This window comes from Lycium ferocissimum, unplaced genomic scaffold, assembly GCF_029784015.1.
Source record: "Lycium ferocissimum isolate CSIRO_LF1 unplaced genomic scaffold, AGI_CSIRO_Lferr_CH_V1 ctg853, whole genome shotgun sequence".
Classification (NCBI taxonomy): domain Eukaryota; kingdom Viridiplantae; phylum Streptophyta; class Magnoliopsida; order Solanales; family Solanaceae; genus Lycium; species Lycium ferocissimum.
Genome location: NW_026727301.1, coordinates 54401 through 74548, shown reverse-complemented (window position 1 = coordinate 74548; position 20148 = coordinate 54401). Strand labels below are relative to the sequence as shown.

The 20148-nt window shown below is 37.9% G+C and overlaps 1 protein-coding gene across 2 annotated transcripts in view; it reads left to right on the top strand.

The window, feature by feature from the left end:
* Positions 1-15275, top strand: part of LOC132045903 (coiled-coil domain-containing protein SCD2-like) — a 64990-nt gene extending 49715 nt beyond the window's left edge. For both annotated transcript variants that reach the window (XM_059436474.1, XM_059436473.1), the window contains 2 exons: positions 11996-12122; positions 15021-15275. In XM_059436474.1, the coding sequence (XP_059292457.1) occupies positions 11996-12122; positions 15021-15139 (246 nt within the window). In that variant the 3' untranslated portion in view covers positions 15140-15275. The remainder of the gene's footprint in view (positions 1-11995; positions 12123-15020) is intronic.
* Positions 15276-20148: the final 4873 nt, after the last annotated feature.

The following is a 20148-nucleotide window of genomic DNA, read 5'->3' as shown; positions in this document are numbered from 1 at the left end:
CCCTTAAGAACATTCGTCCTCGAATGTTAAATTCTCAGGGATTCTATAAAAATTTCGCCAGAGTTTCCCCTGTAATATGGCACTACCATCCTGTCACAACAGCCCATAATAACAATGCCTCACAGGGCCACACATAATAGCAATAGAGTTTGGCCACACATGACCTAAATGCATAAAATGGAAAACATACATACCTCATGATCTTGATGTCTCATCTTAGATCTCTTCCGGGGGTTGAAATAAGTGCGGGTACTTGGACTTCATATTTTCTTCCATTTCCCAAGTCATTTCTTCTCGGTTATTGTCTCTCCACAAAACCTTAACTGAGGCAACTTCTTTGTTTCTAAGCCACCGTACTTGCCTATCTAATATGGCAATGGGTACTTCTTCGTAAGTCAACTTTTCTATCACTTGAACATCATTTACTGGCACGATTCTAGTAGGATCTCCAACACACTTACGAAGCATCGAGACATGGAGAACTGGGTGAACTGACTCCAAATCAGGAGGTAGATCTAATTTGTAAGCCACTTCGCCTACCTTGCATATAATCTCATAAGGCCCAATGTACTGGGACTAAGCTTCCCCTTCTTGCCAAATCTCATAACGCCCTTCATTGGCGACACCTTTAAGAATACCCAATCTTTCACTTGGAACTCTAAGTCCCTTCGACGATTATCTGCATAGGACTTTTGATGACTTTGGGCTGCTAATAGCCGATTCCGTATAAGCTTGACTTTCTCTATGGCTTGCTGGACCAAGTCTGGCCCTATCAATTTAGTCTCTCCTACTTCAAACCACCCAATTGGGGATCTACACTTTCGCCCATATAAAGCGTCATACGGTGCCATTTGGATGCTAGAATGATAACTATTGTTATAAGCAAATTCAATAACTGGTAAGTGATCATCCCAATTACCTCCAAAATCCAACATATATGCCCGTAGCATATCTTCGAGAGTCTGAATAGTACGCTCAGCTTGTCTGTCAGTCTGCGGGTGAAATGCCATGCTAAGACTCACCTGAGACCCCAAACCTTCTTGGAAGGATTTCCAAAAATTGGCTGTAAACCGAGTTCCTCTATCAGAGATAATAGATACTGGAACAGTGTGAAGTCGCACTATCTCTTTAACATAAAGCTTTGCATAATCTTCTGCCACATATATAGTTAAATTTGGTAAGAAATGAGCTGACTTCGTGAGTCTATCCACAATCACCCATATAGAGTCATACTTACGTCGAGAATGGGGTAAGCCTGTAATGAAGTCCATGTTAATTACTTCCCACTTCCAAGTTGGAATTTCTATAGCTTGCAACAATCCGCCCGGCTTTTGGTGCTCGATTTTCACTTGTTGACAGTTGGGACATTGAGCTACAAATTCCGCTATATCTTTCTTCATCCCATCTCACTAATATATAGATTTAAGATCATGATACATCTTCGCTGCTCCGGGGTGAACAGAATAGCGGAGCAATGGGCTTCTCTCAATATTTGGTGGCGTCATCCTGCCACATCAAGGACACATAATCTGCCTCGACATCAGAGAACTCCATCTCTTGAGACCTCAAATGATGACTTCTCCTTCGAAGAGAGTGTATCTCTGTAATGCATTAGCATCGGATCTTCGTATTGTCGCTCTTTCACTTCCACCACTAGCGATGAGACTGCTGAATTCTGAATGGTAGCTCCCATGCTACCTGAGTCCACTACTCGAACTGCTAGGCTAGCTAACTGCTGGAGCTCATGAGCCATTTCTCTTTTCTCAGGCCGCACATCACACGAACTTCCCATAGACCTACGGCTAAGAGCATCAGCCACAACATTTGCCTTTCCGGGGTGATACAGGATATCAACATCATAGTCTTTTAGCAATTCCAACCATCGTCGTTGCCGCAAATTCAACTCTTTTACGCCGAAGATATACTGAAGACTCTTATGATCTGTATAAATATACACATGGACAACATACAAATAATGTCTCCACATCTTTAATGCATGAATCACTGCAGCCAATTCAAGGTCATAGGTTGGATAATTTTTCTTATGTTTCCGTAATTGCCTTGAAGCATACGCAATCACCTTACCATGTTGCATCAACACACATCCTAGCCCAACGCCCGAAGCGTCGCAATAAACAACATAACCTCTCAATCCCTCTGGAAGTGTCAGGACTGGGGTAAAAGTTAATCTATCCTTTAGCTCTTGGAAACTACATTCACAAGCATCTGTCCATTGAAACTTTGTCGATTTCGGGTCGGCTTTGTGAGTGGTGCGAAAAGAAGAAAAGCCTTCTACAAATCTCTCCCCGATAACACACCTAAGCCGTAAAAACTACGAACCTCGGTAGGAGTCGTGGGCCTTGCCAAGTCTTCACGGCCTCAATCTTTAGCTATCTCTTTGGAATACCATCGGCTGAAACAATGTGCCCCAAAAATGTCACTGAGTTCAATCAAAACTCACACTTAGAAAATTTGGCAAATAACTCTCGAGTTTGAAGAACTCTAAGGACAATACGCAAATGATCCGCATGTTCTGCCTCGGACCTAGAATACACCAAGATATCGTCGATGAATACAATCACAAATAAATCTAGGAAGGGCCTGAACACATTGTTCATCAAATCCATAAATACTGCCGGTGCATTAGTTAGCCCAAATGACATTACTCGGAACTCAAAATGGCCATATCTTGTTCTGAAGGCTGTTTTAGGGATATCCTTATCCTTAACTCTCACTTGATGATACTCGGATCTCAAATCCACTTGATGATACTCGGATCTCAAATCTATCTTTGAAAACCATTTGGCTCCTTGCAATTGATCAAATAAGTCATCAATCCTCGGAAGAGGATATTTATTCTTAATCGTCACCTTATTCAGTTGCTGATAGTCAATGCATATTCGCAAGGAGCCATCTTTATTTAGACAAACAACACAGGTGCTCCCCACGGGGAAGAACTAGGCCTAATAAAGCCTTTCTCAAGCAAGTCCTTCAATTGCTCCTTCAACTCTTTCAACTCTGCCAGAGTTATACTAACATTAGATAATCAATAGCTTAGCATACTTGACTAAAGCTAGAGAAAATTGGGAAGCATCTCCTTTATTTATACACTTCCCCCATATCATATATCAACTCCCAAACATCTATAATAACATTCACAACATCATAGCAATAGTCTTCATTCACCTACATTATCCATATTCCTCGAATTGACCTAAATCATCCATATCCATGGTCATAGCACACTATTACATTCACTCATATGTAATGTCTATCCCATGTTCTTAATGTCAATTATAGCATAATTATGATCACAACATATCAAGAATCATGACTCAATCCAAGCTACTACTAAAAAATGATACTATTCTCACATTCATGACCCATTTTCTATCTCCTTCTACAATCCAAGTCTTTCAACCTCTTAATACCTTAAACAACATGGAAAGACCATAAAACTTACCTTAGATGGTGTAGGAATGGGCTTTGTGTGGAAACATTTCACTTGAGCAAAACCCTAGTTCCACTTCCACTTGGATTTCTTGTCTTGGATGAACCTTAATAAGTTTCTTACACTTGACTCTCTTTGTTTGATGAAGTTGATCATTAATTTCTCTTGAATTCTTATGGAAGAGGTGTGGAGAAATATTCTAGAGAGTTCTTGAGAGAAGGGGAGTGAGGATGAAATGAAATGAAATGAACTTGGTCCCCTTATTAATAACTCCCAATCTGTCCCGTCTCGATTTTATGGACCAACATACGGTCCGCATAATTTATATGGACCGTATTTTTGGCCGTACTTTTGGTCCAGTGAAGGCTGCCAATCTGGGTAGAATATACGGCCTAACATACGGCCAGTATATTTTATACGGCCAGTATGTTGGGCCGCATAATGCCCAGCTTTTCCGAACTTATTCTCGTCGACTCGTTTGATCACCAATCCTTATAGAACCTTCTTAACACTTGTTTAGCACCTCATTAACAATCTAAGGGGCGTTATAACTCTTCTCCAAAACATCATTAATTCGTTACTCCTAAATCTTTTTCGATACATAACGTATACCTTGCCTTCCTTGGCAACTTTCTTCTCTTACTTCAAATGTCTTTGAAATCTCAATTAGGGTCATCAAATGCTATTTCTTACCTATCGAAACACCGCATACTTTGTGCCCTTCGTTATTCTATTCACTCTGCATCAACGGAAATTTTTTTGAGGTGTAACATTGTCCTACGTTAGCATTCGTAGTTTCAGGTGTTTGTCACAAGTACGAATGCATCTCAGTTTAAAAATAATACTCCCGAAACAGTAGAATTATAATGATGGCTCAGTGGCCCATAAACATGTACCATACCTCATCATCATAAGAATCATAACACAAGTGCGTAAAACATAGGTTCATCAAATTTATACCCTTTTTGAAGAAGTATCATGAGTAGAGTAATTTTCTTATTTTTGACGTTGAAACATTGGTTTCATGGAATGGAAGATAATAAGAACCCAAGGAATACATAAGCAGTTCATGACATTCATAGTGTAACAGATGAACAACACTCAACGTTTCATAATTAAAGGAATAACTTGCCTATTAAAGTGTCACGACCCAACCCGCCATGACTTGCACCCACACTAACTCCTAGTGGGCAAACCATTGCGCCTAACCATCTCCTTATTCAAGTCCATTTTTATTTAACCAATTCAATCAGTTCATAGCATTTTAAACACAAGATTAATCAAAAGTAGTCATGCCAACAAAACAATAACGTAAATGCGGAAGTCCTAACTATTACAAGCCCAAAATTCGAAAGTCACCGTACAAGGACTCTAATCCAAAACATGTCTAAGGAATGTATACTGTCTGAAATAAATAACCATCAATGTCTGGAATGGAAATATACATTAGATAAAGAAGATCTTCGGGCAGCCTAACATGGATAGAAGTTCACCCTCAATCTGTCAGCAAATGGCCTCAACGCTAAATGTGAAATCGGGTGGCGATCTACGGATCACAATCTGCACTCAAAGAATGCGACGAGGTAAGATCGAGACAAACACTATGTACCCAGAGAGATATCATAGGCGACTAACATTAGTATCATACACTAATCACAAAATCAATAAAATAGACAGACCAGTCAACAACACAAAATCAAATAGCCCACAACAAGTCAACCAAAGATATCAACAAATCAAGTCTAGCAATGATACTAATAATCAAGTTAACAGGAACAACAATGGAATAAACTTCCTAACAACACTCTCACTTACTCAGCCACTGATCACTTATGTACATACATGATAATTGGTGTCATTGCCCTATAGCCATGACCTGCAGAGGACCCATGGTGTCCATGTACCACTAATTTCGGAATAAACCTCGGACAACGAGCTCACAACTAGGCCACATTCTCACTCCCAGTCAAATGTGCCTTTTCATATCTATTCATATTTATTGTCACATCGCTTTCAATAATCGATTATCAATTTGTATCTCAATTCCATCAAGAAGATCATATTAATTTCTCACCACAATTGTCATCAAAATGTAGATCACAACACATCGAGTAATGGAACTAAACCCACACAATCACTCAATCAATAGCATACAGGAAATTCAATCACACATTATGCCCGAAGACTAGACATGCTTTCTCCTATCAATCTCATAACACATACAATCAATTAATCAAAGTTTAACTCAAGTAGATCGTAACCTACCTCAATTACAGAGCTGGAACAATACAAATTACTCCGCTATAGCCTTTCCCTTCCATAATGCCTCAAAACGCTCAAAGTCTAGCAATTAAGATGCTAAATAAGTCACAATCACTCTAGTCAACAATATCAATTTAATGAACACCCTTCCACCTTACCCTTTTCTAATGAGTGAATGCTTATTAGGTGTAAATAAACCTAACATTGGCCTTAGTAACCACAACTATCAGTTTATAAGGTTATTCAATCAAATTATCACTTGTAAGCAGTTTCTATGGTCAAGCTACCATCTCTATGAAACCCAAAGGCTCAATTCACTTAGTTTATGTCTCTAACGGTTCAATTCTTGATTAGAAAGTGATAACCCAAGCCTCTAGATGATAAACATACAATAGTATTAATAACCTACCAACTATTAAAGGTTTAGTAAGTTCTAGGGTTACTATTTCTAATTCACCATTGTAGATCCATTAGAATGATGATAATCTTAGAGATGAAAGCGTAATAAAGGAAGGGATGGTTGAGGCTTACCTCCAAGAATATTCTTGCCCTAGCTTAGAAATTCTCCCTAAGTGCTCCTTGGAAGTTGTGTCGGAGTTTTATGCCTAAAGAATTCGGACTAAGTGTTTTAAAACACAGCTATTGTTCCCGGTCGACCGCTGCAGCGGTCGTTCTGCTGCTACGGCGGTCTCACTATAGCGGCCAAGTGCCCACTATAGTGGACCTAACCAAAAGCTTCCTCCCGGCACGTGTGCGAGCTTGGTCCCTCTACATGCGCGGCCATGACATTACGGCGGTCCCAGGCTTGACCAAAACAACCATTCGGTGAGGGGCGCGGCGACTGGATCCGCCGCCTAGAAGATACGCTGCAAGACGAATCGCCATCCGCTACGGCCCGTCACCGAACTAGTGAGCTCACAATTTTTCACAGTTTTCCACTCTACCACACAACACTTCCTCCGAGGAATCACAAATACAAACAAAACATGTACATTAATGTAAAAACATCATACGGACTCATCCGTGGCCTCAGAATCCCCAACGGAGGTCTCATTTCCTACGTCAGCCCCCAATGGACTCAATACAATAAAAAAATAATCACAATAAGCAAAGTTTTTAGTTCTTAGACTTCTACATTTGAGTTTCTGTTAGCACGTTCTACCATTTGAAGGGTTCTATTGGTATGGTGATCCTAGGTTTTCCATAATGACCAGAAGGGTCATCACATGAAGGAAAAGCATTGAACATTAAGATTGTGGCATGGGCAAGGACAAATAAACATTCCCATATAAGGGTAGTTAGCCTTAGCTGCCTAATCACTCCAAAATCCAAAGAAAAATTCAAATTTTGAAGAAGAACTCCAAATCCTTCACTTAAACCCTCGAGAAGGGTTTCCTTGAAAACCTTAGTTTGGTAGCGTAGAATCCATGTATAATGGTTAAAAAAAACTAGAAATACATGGGAGGGACTTACCTTAATGTGGGAGGTTGAGGAGAGGAGAGAATAGTCGTGCTAGGGCTTGAAGAATTGAAAAAAAGAATGAAAGATCAGAAAAAAAAAAGAACTTTTAAAGTTGCTGTCAGCGGCCACATACGACCACTTATGGGGCCATGCACGGTGTGTACATTATACGGCCTGTAGTGTCACACCCTGAACCTAGGCCTGAACGTAACACGACACCCGGTGCCTGACTACATGTGACCGAGCGAACCAACTGGCTGACTGAATCAACATGTGGTATCATAACATACTGAATACGGAAAATAAACAAACACATGCTGATATACTGAAAGTCTGAATGATAGAACTCAAAATGCGGAAAAGCTAATATAAGTCTAAAGCATAAATTGTAGTCAACATGGCTTAACATGAAATGCCTGTGACTTTGTCTGACTGTCACTCAAGTCTATGAAGCCTCTAATGAAGTAGTGAAAACAACATTTGCGGGACCAGCCCCGACATACACCGATCGTTTATAAATATGCGAAAGATCGTAAAATATTTATAATGCCCGAAAGAGCTCGCGATCACCGACATCGGAAATCCTAGCGAGCAAATTCATCGTCCTATAAATCGTTACCTGCAACGCGAGATGAAGGCCCCGGGAAAAAGGTATGCCAGTACATTTAAATTGCACTGGTATGTAAAGCAACTTAAAGAAAGAACTGTAAGTACTGAAGTGAATTGATAACTGATAACTGAAGTGAACAAAAGAAGTAAGGATATGAATACTTCCTGTTCTGAATGGAGAATCACCTGTTTAACTGAAAACATAATTTGTGGCCTCAGGCCCAATAATTTGTAGCCATAAGCCTAATATATGTGCACAAATCTATGGCCTCGGGCCCAAGTATACGTATACATAAACTGTGGCCTCAGGCCCAAATACAGGTGTTCAACATTAAACAATTTACATAAAAGAACTGAGGATCATGATGAAAGGTACAACACTGACATATTGAGCAATGATTCACTGAGACATGTATTCATGAACTGATTATGAGAACTGAAGCTTTAACTATTTATAAAATGCTGAGTATTCTAGACTGAGACTTATAGGCATCATAAACAAGTCTATATTGATTACATGCTGAGCTCACAATGTTCTGAATGAAAGTCATGAACAAATTACGAAACTAGAGAATAGAAGTTCTGCAACTATTCAAGGAACTAAGCTTAATTATATTTCTGATGCAATTCGTAATGTTGTAAAAGAACGTAGCATAGGGAGAATCATTAACATTCCCAAACGTAGAGAGTTAGCCTCACATACATTAATTTCGGCCTTTGAGCGTAACATAACATTCGTCAACCCTTTTCAACCTTAATCTAAAATAATACAAGTCAAAGGGATTCAATATTAACAATAATACTAATGCTTTGGTCATCTAAGGATTTTATCAACTTGGTGGGCGTAAAGCTCCACAATCTTCATTAATGGTGTTTTCTTCACCCAATTCCCATTCTCTTGCTTCTAGGTGATTCGACAATCTCAATTAGATAGAATTAACACCATTCTTCATCACCCATATGATTATAATAATCCTAAGTCAACAATCCAAAACCCTACCATAGTTCATATGATTCTCTTTATCAAACCCATAAACTTATCTCCCAAGAATTAATCAATTCACAATTACAAATGATTAGAAGGGAAAGGATTACCTTTTTGATGTTCAATTTCCTTGAATTCGAATGATAGGGTTTTCACGTCCAACGATAATGTCTCAATCAAGGTTCTATGGATTAGAATGGTTTTAATCATGTTAGAAGGGAATAGAGACTTGAATTCAACGTAGAATCATCATAGAACTTACATTGGAGGGTTGCGAGGCTTGAGACTTGTTCTCTCTGCCCTTAGAATGATTTTTCGTGATTAGGGATGTTAGGGAAATAAACCCCAAGCTTAAATATAAGAAAAACGCGAAAGTCTAAAGTTTTGACCCGAAACCCAGCCCATTCGCGTTGGCCCCGTGATGCTAGACCATCGCGAGACCCCCTATAGGTCAAAATTTTAGATAGCATGATTTCCCGCGCTGGGCTCGCGATGCATGGCCATCGCACGATCCCCCAAGCGCGGGTGGCCCGTGTCTGCTTCTACGTAGTGTTCAATAAAATGTGAATAACTCCCGCATACAATTCTCCTTTTGGGCTCCACCATATATCATTGGATAGGTATTTCAAAGGGCTATAACTTTCATGCTTTAAGTTTTCCCAAATTCTCAATGGATCTTCACGAAATCGGGCTGGAAAGCAGATCTACCGTAAACTTAGCCGATTCTATTGAATCTTAAGCACCTCACTATTCGTCTTGATTTCAAAACAACTACTTCCACCCTAACTCATCCCGATAGTACTTCATATGTCTAAAATGTCATACAGTACTCATTTAACACATCCACACCTAATCCGACTTTACGGAGTGTTACATGTAGGTGAGGCTGTACATGACCCTAGTGATTTTGGCAGATGCTGTCTTTTTAGTAGACTGAGCCATGTTACCACTGGTACCTTGCATCACTGATGGGAAGTCTCTGTAATAATGGCCCTTAAGGCCACATCCGTAGCATACATCAAGTCCCATACGATATTCTCATGCATGAAACTTGCCCCATTTGCTGCAAGGAGGACCCTGTGAAGTCCCCTGATCCACGCTAGCCTGCCACTATGAGCCCGGTGCTCTGAAACTCTGCTCCTGACAAGCCTGACCTCTCTAATAAAATTCAGTCTCAAAGATGGTGTACTGGCTGCACAAGGTGAAGATCATGATGACATTTTGTTAAATAATGATATGTCGCTACCTCGTTGACATCCCCCATAGTTACATCCTGACTTAGCCATCTTGTTGATCTCTCTCTCTTTCCTTTTCTCTAACATGCTATTCATCTTTAGATCCTTGATTGTCTGTGCAAAAGCTACCATCTTGGAGATAGTCATAACTGGATTTAGAGCGGCAGCAGAAGCTTCACCAATCAAATATGGTCCAAGACCATTAACAAATTACCGGACCCTGGCCCGTATAGTAGACAAAATCTCTGGGGCATATTTGGCTAACTTAACAAACTTGAGGTAATAATCCTTCACATTCATTTTATTTCATCTGAACCTTTCAAACTCTAAGGCTTTAGCCTTCCTAACCTCAAAGGGCAAAAAGTAATCAATAAAGGCTTCAGCGATCTCATCTCAGACTGCAAAAAATACATTCTCCCTTCAGGAATCTTCTCATGATTCATACCATACGATAGCAACATCCTTTAGTTGATAAGCAACAAATTCAGCTGCCTAAGTCTCAGTTGCATGCATGACCTGAAGAGTCCTCTGAATCTCATCAATGAAGTTTTTGAGAACCTCATCAGTATTGGACCCTGTGAACATTGGAGGGCTCATGTGAATGAATTATCTAATTATGGAACTTGATGATCCATCATGAGAACCAGCACTTGCAGGTGCTGTTCCTTGGCGCTGAGACTGAGCGACCATAATGCGGTGAGCAACTGAATAACTCCCCTAATGTCGACGTCAGAAGAGCTTAGCTGGGGGGGGTAACTATCGTAGGGGATCCCACGGGCCTCTCAATAGGCGGTGGAGATGAAGTTCGAGGTGTCTGGCCAGATGAGAGACCTTAGGCCCTGGTTGGAACTCCTTGAGTGTGAGGCAACCCGTTGGAGTCATCTTCTGGGGTAGCATTTTCCCTTTAGTTCGTGGTTGATTTCTTTTACGCAGGCATATTCTGAAAGAAACGTTATAACACACTAATTAGAACTAATCCTTAAGGTATAACTCTATTGTACGATCTAGAATATGAAAAAAGGAAAACATTTCCTGAATGTCCTGCAGCCTCCCAATTATACTAATGGCGCGCTACACACCATTAGTAGGACTTTACTAGACACGGCTTCTTAATGTAAAATCTTTTTAACAATTTCGATTCATGAATAAGTTGTCTAAGTTAAGGCATCGAGTAATAATTGAAAAGTCAAATATTTATTTAGTATAATGAACCACGGGAACAACCATCCAAACAGGGGGTAAGACTGCGTAATTATTGCCAATTGGTTTTAGATCATGCATAGCTTCTTTGACGAGTTACTCCAAAAGAAAAATAACTAGTACTCCGTCTGTCCCAAAAAAATTATCGTACTTTCCTTTTTAGTTTGTCCCAAAAAGATTGATACCTTTCTATATTTAGAAATGATTTAATTTTATGAGATGATTTACAGACATACAAATATCTAAGACTTGTTTTGGACCACACATTTTAAAAGTATTTCTTTATTTCTTAAATTTTGTGTCAAGTCAAACCAAGATAATCTTTTTAGAATGGAGGAGTATATGATTTTTAAGGCTTGGTTTTGTTTTCTGTATTTGTAATAGAAAGTGGGTTATAATTTTGTCTCAGTCAGAAAACCAATGACTATACAACTAACAGATCCGATACGAAACACATGTTCTATAAGAATACTTATTACCAGGGCTCTCTGTAACTATGTCAATTAAATAAGAGTTTCTAATTGTCCCCCTTCTTTTCTCTTTTTCATCCTTTAGGTGTTATTACCAGGGCTCTCTGTAACTATGTCAATTAAATAAGAGTTTCTAATTGTCTCCCTTCTTTTCTCTTTTTCATCCTTTAGGTGTTTGTCGTGCTGGTAATTGCAAATACTGGCATTATTTTAAGCCCTATCTACAATTCTCATAGGTGTAATACCTTCATTTGATTTTCTGTTAGGAATCTATTTCAGATATATATAAATTCGTGCTCTTTTGGTAATTATATTCTTTCAGGCATGGCTCACATACTTTTGGAGAAGGGCCAAAAATCATGGAGTGGAGCCAGATATTGCAGAGGAGAGATTGGAGTTTTGGATCAACCAAGGTGGCCAACCTCTCACTTCACATGATGCTGTTCATGGTAAGAAAGTCTCCTCTCTTTTCACCCCTATCCCAACTCTATCCACAAGGAGAAGAATGAAAATAAGGAAAAAGAGAATAGTTGCCCATTGAGTGCTTTGGAGGCGCTAGTACAGTTAAACGTACTAGTTTTGTTGGGTGAGAATATTAAAGTGGTTATTTTTTTCTTTCAAAAAAGTGTTTTATCTTGGAGAGTTATAGTTTGTTTTGCCAAGTGAGTCAAGTTTCTTTTTGGAGCTCCTTTCAAAGAGGTTAGAATTAGACTTTCAATTGAATATGTCCTGGTCGAATTATTAAAGCTTTTCTAAGGCTAAGTGTTTTTTTTTTTTTTAAATAAAAAGAAGCTTTCGTTCAAAGTTGAGGTGTTTGACCGAATTTTTAGGAAAAGAAAAGTACATTTGAGTAGAAGCAGAAGTTGTCATCAAGAACCTGAAAAAAGTAGTTTCTCTCCGAAAGTACTGCTCAAAAGTGTTTTTCGAGTTGATTAGCCAAACTGCTTCTCAAAAAATGTTCGTTTTTGTAGAACGCTTTTCAGAATAAGCTTATTTTAGATGCTTGACCAAACATGCTATAATAAAAAGATAGTATTTTATGTTGTGGGAAAAAGCTGAAAAAGTAATTTTTGGTTGAAACTAAAAACAGAAGTTGTTTTAATTTTTTTTAGGACAATAATACCCCTTATTAAAAATACATATTTATCAAACTATCCATGTTGTATGGACCAAAATTAGTTATATGCATTATCGACAACACACTTAATGCTTATCTAAATTTTTGATGATTGCCTATGTAAATGTACTAAATTTGGTGAAAGACATTGGGTGCTAGAGCCTCCATGAGGCTCCATGTAGGTCCAACATTGATCACGTTATCCCCTTTTATATAATATTTCTTTCTTTAATGGATGCTGATTGGAAAAATCCCTCAAAGGCAGACAACTTTGCCGAGTTTCATAGGTGAGGAAGGAAAGAAAAACATTATTACTTTCTGGGTGAAATTGCGACAACATGAGCATTCTTCTTAACAAGAATTATAGCAGTAGAATAATGGCTAGGAGGAGTTGAAAAACATTATGAAATTATGATTTGAAAAATAAACAAGAAATTGTAAGAGTTATATATTTCGGCACCATTTTGTGGGAAAGTAAACAACCATTTTCAGTCTACTAGTTAGTGAGCACCTTGGATATCATTGTATATGCTTGTGCAACAAGCTATAGGACTAAGCACTATTACAAAGCTAGGATTTGAAACATTGGGAACCAAGGTTATAGTGGTACTGTTAATTTCCTTCAATAACTTGCCATTTTCAAAAAATATGTACACCTCTAACCTCCAAGCATCTCCATAAAACCTCCAAGTAAGTGATTTTGCACTAGTTGAGAGATATCCATCTCAGTAAGCATTCTAACATATAATATCCTATCTCATTGCCTGTAAGTTTTGCCAGTGCAAATAGGTTTAGCCAAAAAACTAGGTATCCTGATTAGGTTTTCTATTAGCCCAGTATTGAATTAGTAAGCTAGGGAAGGTAATCTAAGCATTACTCGCACGGGCTCTTTAATCTACTAAAATTCTGGCTCCCACTGTTTGAAGATTAAGGGGCAGTTATTAAATGTATAAGGGTCACTATGAAAGACACTTTTCGTATCTTCCAAATTGTCAAATATAAAGATGGCTCAGCATGTAGAAATACCCGAGGAGTAGGCACAAAATTCCAAACTCCATAAACAAATTTAGCATCCCTTTTAAACACAGGGGTTCCATCAATTACGTATCTAATTTGTTCCAATCCCCATTTCTGATTCTTCTAGTTCAACTTACTTGGATTTAGTTTAACCACTTTGACACCATCCTTCAAAGTCGGAGAGTAATAACCAAGTTTCATCCCGAACTGATGCGGTCAATTACCTTTCATTACATTTGTCATCGTTGGCTTGACCTCACTGTATTAGTTGAATACTCAACTTCCTCACCTTATTCGATATACATGATTTAGTGTCATGAGACTTAAATGATTCTGCAAGAACCGATGCTTGCATCATCGTAGGGGCACTTCCCACTCCCATCATCCAATGACTCAAATGCATGGGAGCTAGGGATTGGGGAACATCAGTCTCACGAGTAACAAACGGATTATCACCATATTTTGCCTTTAGGAGATGTTAGATTCGAGTCGGAGCCGGAACAACTTGCCTTTTTTGGCATGGTATATGCAGTGGCGGATCCAGGATTCGCTCAGGGGGTTCGAAAAAATAATAAAAGCTACACATAATAAAAATATTGTCCCTAGGAATCTAACTTTAGACGCTGGAGAGAATTTCGAACACCCTGGACTATTTGAGCTAACCTTTTGCATTTGTTGGTATTCAAAACTTATATATGTACATAAACACAGAAAATCTACCCTATATCTATAGTAAAATTTTTGCCAAGGTTCGGGTGAACACCCTCGCTCCCCTTTAAATCCGCCTCTGGGTATATGGGTTGGTGAACATTAGGAATCCACACTTAATATGATCATCAATTTTTATTTCTTGCTAATTTTGAGACAAATTTTCTCAATTACAGAAAAGGTTGCATTATTATTATGCTTTTTACTGGCGCTTTGGTTGCGTTTTAAGATCTTCTTAGTAGTCAATTGTAAAAGGTTAAGTTGTAACATGTTTGGTTAACGAAAGCTACAAAAGAAACAAAAATTTACTTTTCAGAAATCTCATTGTAATTTGTTGTCCTTTTTTTCTTTTTTCTTTCTTTTTAAATTAGCCGCATTCCTATAATTGGGAGGAGGGGCAGAAGTGTGTAAAAGTGCCAAATATTTTACTTTTATGATGTCAGATGAAACATATATTTACTTTAATACATATAACTAAATATGAAGTGTTTCTTCCACATTGCAGTCGAGCGGGGCCTCATAGAGCTCAAGAAATTGGGGATTGAAACCCAATTATGGAAAGAAAGTCGCCTATCGGTAGATCCAGAGAATACCAAAAAAATGCAAAAGGAAAATGAGTTTTGACAATGAGTTATTTTTCTCTCTTACCCATGGATAACTTTATCCTCTATTCGTTTTTTTTTTTTTTTTTTTTTTTTTTTTTTTTTTTATGGGTTTTGATAATATTTGCTACAAGAGTTCTTATTATTATATTTTTTTTTTTATATATAAGCGGCTAAGGGTGGACGAACATTGCAATGGCCCTATAATCGCGGGCCTTTCTCATTTGTGATTAAATTTCTTTGACATTTGCCATCATTAGGCTATAACCACGTGTATTGCTTCTGAAACGCGTTTGCTTCAAATATATCTCACCTTTCTAATAATTGCTGCTGCAACTCCAACTTTCAATTCCAAAAGTTCTCTAATTTTCACACAAATCAGTTCATATTTCATGCCACTTTAGCTAATTCAAACCCAAAAGATCATGCGAAAGGGCTCTAAATCTAATAAATTGATCGAAGACAAAAGTTCCGCTTAGGTTGCAGCTCAAGTGACTGATTTTACCGGTAAACAAGTCCATGTTATTACCGAATATGGCAACAACAAATTGTACAAAAAGCTGTCTGAGTACTACACTAAATTTGGACTTATTTCAATTGTACTTGTTTGTTTGTTTTTTTTTTTTTTTTTTCCAGTTGTGGGTTCACTTTATTTAACAAGTACTACTATTTGCCACTTATTCTCTGTACACGTGTATTTCACTTTTACATTATCATATTTCTTTACTTCTACACTTCATTTTATTACATGAAATTGTACTCTAAACGGGGACTAACATGTGTACATTTCAGAAGTTTAACATTAATTCTACCTCTTTTGTGTTTACTTTTTAAGTCCCCACGTATCCGCAGTGTCTCAATTGTCCTTTCATTTTCTTCATTTGGCATATAATCTTTCTGTCTCAATTTAAGTATCTAAGTTTGACTAGACACGGAATTTAAGAAATAAAGATAGACTTTTGAATCTTATGGTTCAAAATTAAAAATTTGTATAATATAATAAAATATCCTTTGAATCTTGTGATTATAAACTTGACATGTAACATATTTGAATTATCAACTTACTAAATATAAAAAGAGGAGGACATAACCAAAATAAGACAAATTTTAACAATAATTGAGAAATTAAGAGGATAAAATAAGAGGAAAAGAAACAAAATATGGAGACTCACTAAGGAGAATCGCGGTATCTTTTGCAAAATATACAAACCATAAAGACTAACTAAAGTGAGTAACCAAATTAATCATGTTGGGCCGGTGCATCGCACGGGCATTGTTTGCCAGTTTAATGATAGAAATAATGTAAGAGCAGGTTGAATTTTTTTTTTTTTGACATTATTTGTTACCAAATGCACAATATTGTAAAATAATATTAGTTGTGAATGCCGATGCAATATGAAATTATTTTATGTGACAAAGTGTAGAGCCTCGTAAAGTTCTGTAAGGTTTTAAGAAGTCACTGTCACGACCCGACTAGGGCTATGACGGGTACCGGGGGCTAACCACCGAGCACCACTCGTTCTATTACTCATTCTGCGTTCATTCATATATCTTATGCTCATAATCATATGAAAACCATTTTCATTGGAAACATAATTACCTTTATATACATAAGTCTTTTGGCTAGCAAAATAATACATATATATACAATGGGAAACCGTGAGACCATACTACCCACACATGCGTATCTACGAGCCTCTACTAGAGTACTAGACATATGGACGGGACAGGACCCCGCCGTGCCCAAAATATATGTACACAAAACAATAAGCAATGACACCTCCTGAACAATGGAGTGCTCTCGAAAGTCTCTGCCGATAGCTCTACTGTGAATGCGGATCACCTCCCCGTCTACCTCGTGGGCATGAACACGCGTCCAAAAAAGGACGTCGATGCGAATATTGTACTGAGTTTGTAAGGCATAAACAATAACAATACATCAATGAAACAGGGGGATATCAAATGAAGAACAATCTGTAACTGGCTGTCAATTTTTAATAGAAATAATGCATGCTGACTTACTTCATAAACATCATCATCATATCATGTATACATATGTATATATGTATAAGCTGCCCGACCATATAGGTACGGTGTGACCATCATTAGCCCGCGTCCAGGCTTCCCGCGTCCTGGGTAAAGATCTCATGCCGCCCACTAGTGGTGTCTACCCATGCCATCTAGACATAGTGTATACGCTGCCCGCCTTAGCGGTGTCTGCCCGGCCATATAGGCGCGGTGTAATATCATCATCATGTAATCATCATAATGCATGCATAGAAACTCAAAGATAACTATACTTTACCGGGGTGACATAAAGTTGTAAACCCCCGATTCCATTATGGAGCATTCATAAGCATTCTGCCTCACCTTGAAGGAGTTAGCATATAAGGTGAGTGTATACAAGGAACAACATCGATGGATCATAGTTAGAATCATTAGCTTTAGGATCTTTAGACTTAACTCATCATTATCACTATCATGCTCATGACATATCTTATTTCTCTATCTCATGTGAAGCTCTTTATAATGATAGGCTCATAATTGCCGGAATGTAAGAAGGTCATGGGAAAAATAGGAGAATTCATGCCATTGGAGTCATGCCTTAGAAGAAAGGGACTAGCCTCACATACCTTTTCGTTTAGCTATTCTATCGCTTGATTGTTCTTCTTCAATGCTCACGTTTCAACCTTCAAGAGAGTTCGTATTATAGTTAGCTAATTAATTACATAAACATGCTCAATCAAAGCTAGAGAAAATTGGGCAGCATTTCCTTTGTTTATATAACTTTCCTAATATCATATATCAACTCTCAAACGTCTATAATAACATTCGCAACATTATAACCAACAATCTCCATTCATCTACATTATCCACATTTCACAATTTCACTTCAATTCATCCATAATCATGGTCGTAGTACACTAGAACGTTTTCTCACATATAATGCTTATCCCATGTTCTTAATGTCATTTATAACATTTTTACAATCACAACATATCAAGAATCATGACTCATCCCAAGCTACTACTCAAAATCTCATTATTCTCATCTTTGTGACCCATTTTCTATCTCCTTTCATAATCTAAGTCTTTCAACCTCTCAATACCTTAATCAACATGGAATGATCATAAAACTTACCTTAGATAGTGTTACACCTTGGAAATTTCCCCTTAGGGTACAGTGAATAGACCCACGAAGGACATGCCGTATACGAGGTTTGGATAAGTAAGAAATAGTATGTGATAGCCCTAATTAAGATTTCCAAAGACATTCGAGTTAGTGAAAGAAAGTTGTTAGGGAAAGCGAGTTATAAGTTGAGTGTGTCGGGCACAATTACGAGTATGGAGTGAATGGTGTTTCAATGATGTTTCAAGGAAGAGTTATAACGTCCCTTAGAATGATAATGAAGTGTTAGACAAGTGTTAAGGAGGTTCCATAAGGATCGGAGATCAAACGAGTCGACGAAACAACTCTCGGAAAAACTGGACAATCTACGGCCAGACATACTGGCCGTATAAAAAGTATGGACCGTATGTCCAACCGTAGATTCAGCCCAGAATACAATACTCCACTGGACCAGATCTACGGCCAGACATACGGCCCGTAGAAAACATACGGACCGTATGTTGGTCCGTATAACTTGGTCGGGGCTGAACTCATTTTATATAAGGGACTTCTTTTCCATTTCATTTCATTTCATCTCCCACATCCACACTTCAAGAAAGCTCTAGAACACTCCAAACATTTCATCCACAAGAAAACCATAGAAATCAAGGATTAACAATAAGAAATCAAGAGAACCAAGTGAAACAAACTCCATTAAAGTCATTCAAATCAAGAAAACCCAAGAGAGATGAAATAGGATTTTTGTGCCAAAAGTGTATCATCAATCAAGGCCTATTCCTCCATCATCTAAGGTGGGTTTCATGACCTATTCATGTTGTTTGAAGTATTTATATGTTGAAACACATGGATTGTAGAAGTGTATAGCAAATGGGTCATCAAATGGATGAATAATGTCACTTTGAAATAGTAGTTGGAATGAATCATGAAAATGGTTGTGTTGATGTTACAAATGCGTTATAAATGACGTTTAGAACATGAAATGAGTATTGTATGTGAAAGAATGCGATGATGGACTTTTGTCATAATTATGGAGAATTGTAGTGAAATCATGAATTGTGGGCAATGTAATTAGATGATGCCTATTGTTTACGACATTATAATTGTTGTTATGAATGTTGGGAGTTGATATGGAATATGGGGGAGAGTAGTATAAACAAAGGAAATGCTGCCCAAATTTCTATAGCTTTAGTAAGTACGTTCTCATGATTGTCTAACTAATGATGATACGAATCACATTGAAGGTAATAACGAGTGCATTAAAAGAGGACGAGCAAGCAATCGAGTAGTTAAATGACAAAGGTATGTAAGGCCCAACCCTTCTTTCTAAGGCATGACTCTATGGTATGAATCCTCCTATCTTTCTATGACCTCTCTACATATGTATGTATCGGAATGATGAGTCTATGTTATAAAGAGCTCTCGTGAGATGAAGTTAAGAGGTATGTTGTGAATATGATGATGAGCCCAAGTCTAGAGATCCTAAAACTTATGGCACAAGATTCCTACAAGTTAATGACCTTCATACGATCCTTTACTATTACTCATTATTGCTAGACCTATTTTATGATGTTCGTCTCTTTCCTTTCAAGGCATGATTTTCCTCCTTCTCCATGAATCTCCTAAATTCTGAAGAACTAAGAGCCTACGTTCATGAATAGCCTACGAGAGAAAGATAAGAGATATATTATGAGTACGATAGTAATGACGATGAGTCTATGAATATAAGGAGCTACAGATGTGTAAGATAAAGAAAAGAGACAAAGGCAAGTATGATAATCGATGATGATGAGTTAAATCCAAATAGTCCTAAAGTGAGAGATGATGCCCACGAAGTCAATGATTCTAAGTATGGTTTCGTTGGTGTTTCTTCTTATATACCCTCACCTCGAAATGTTAGTCCTC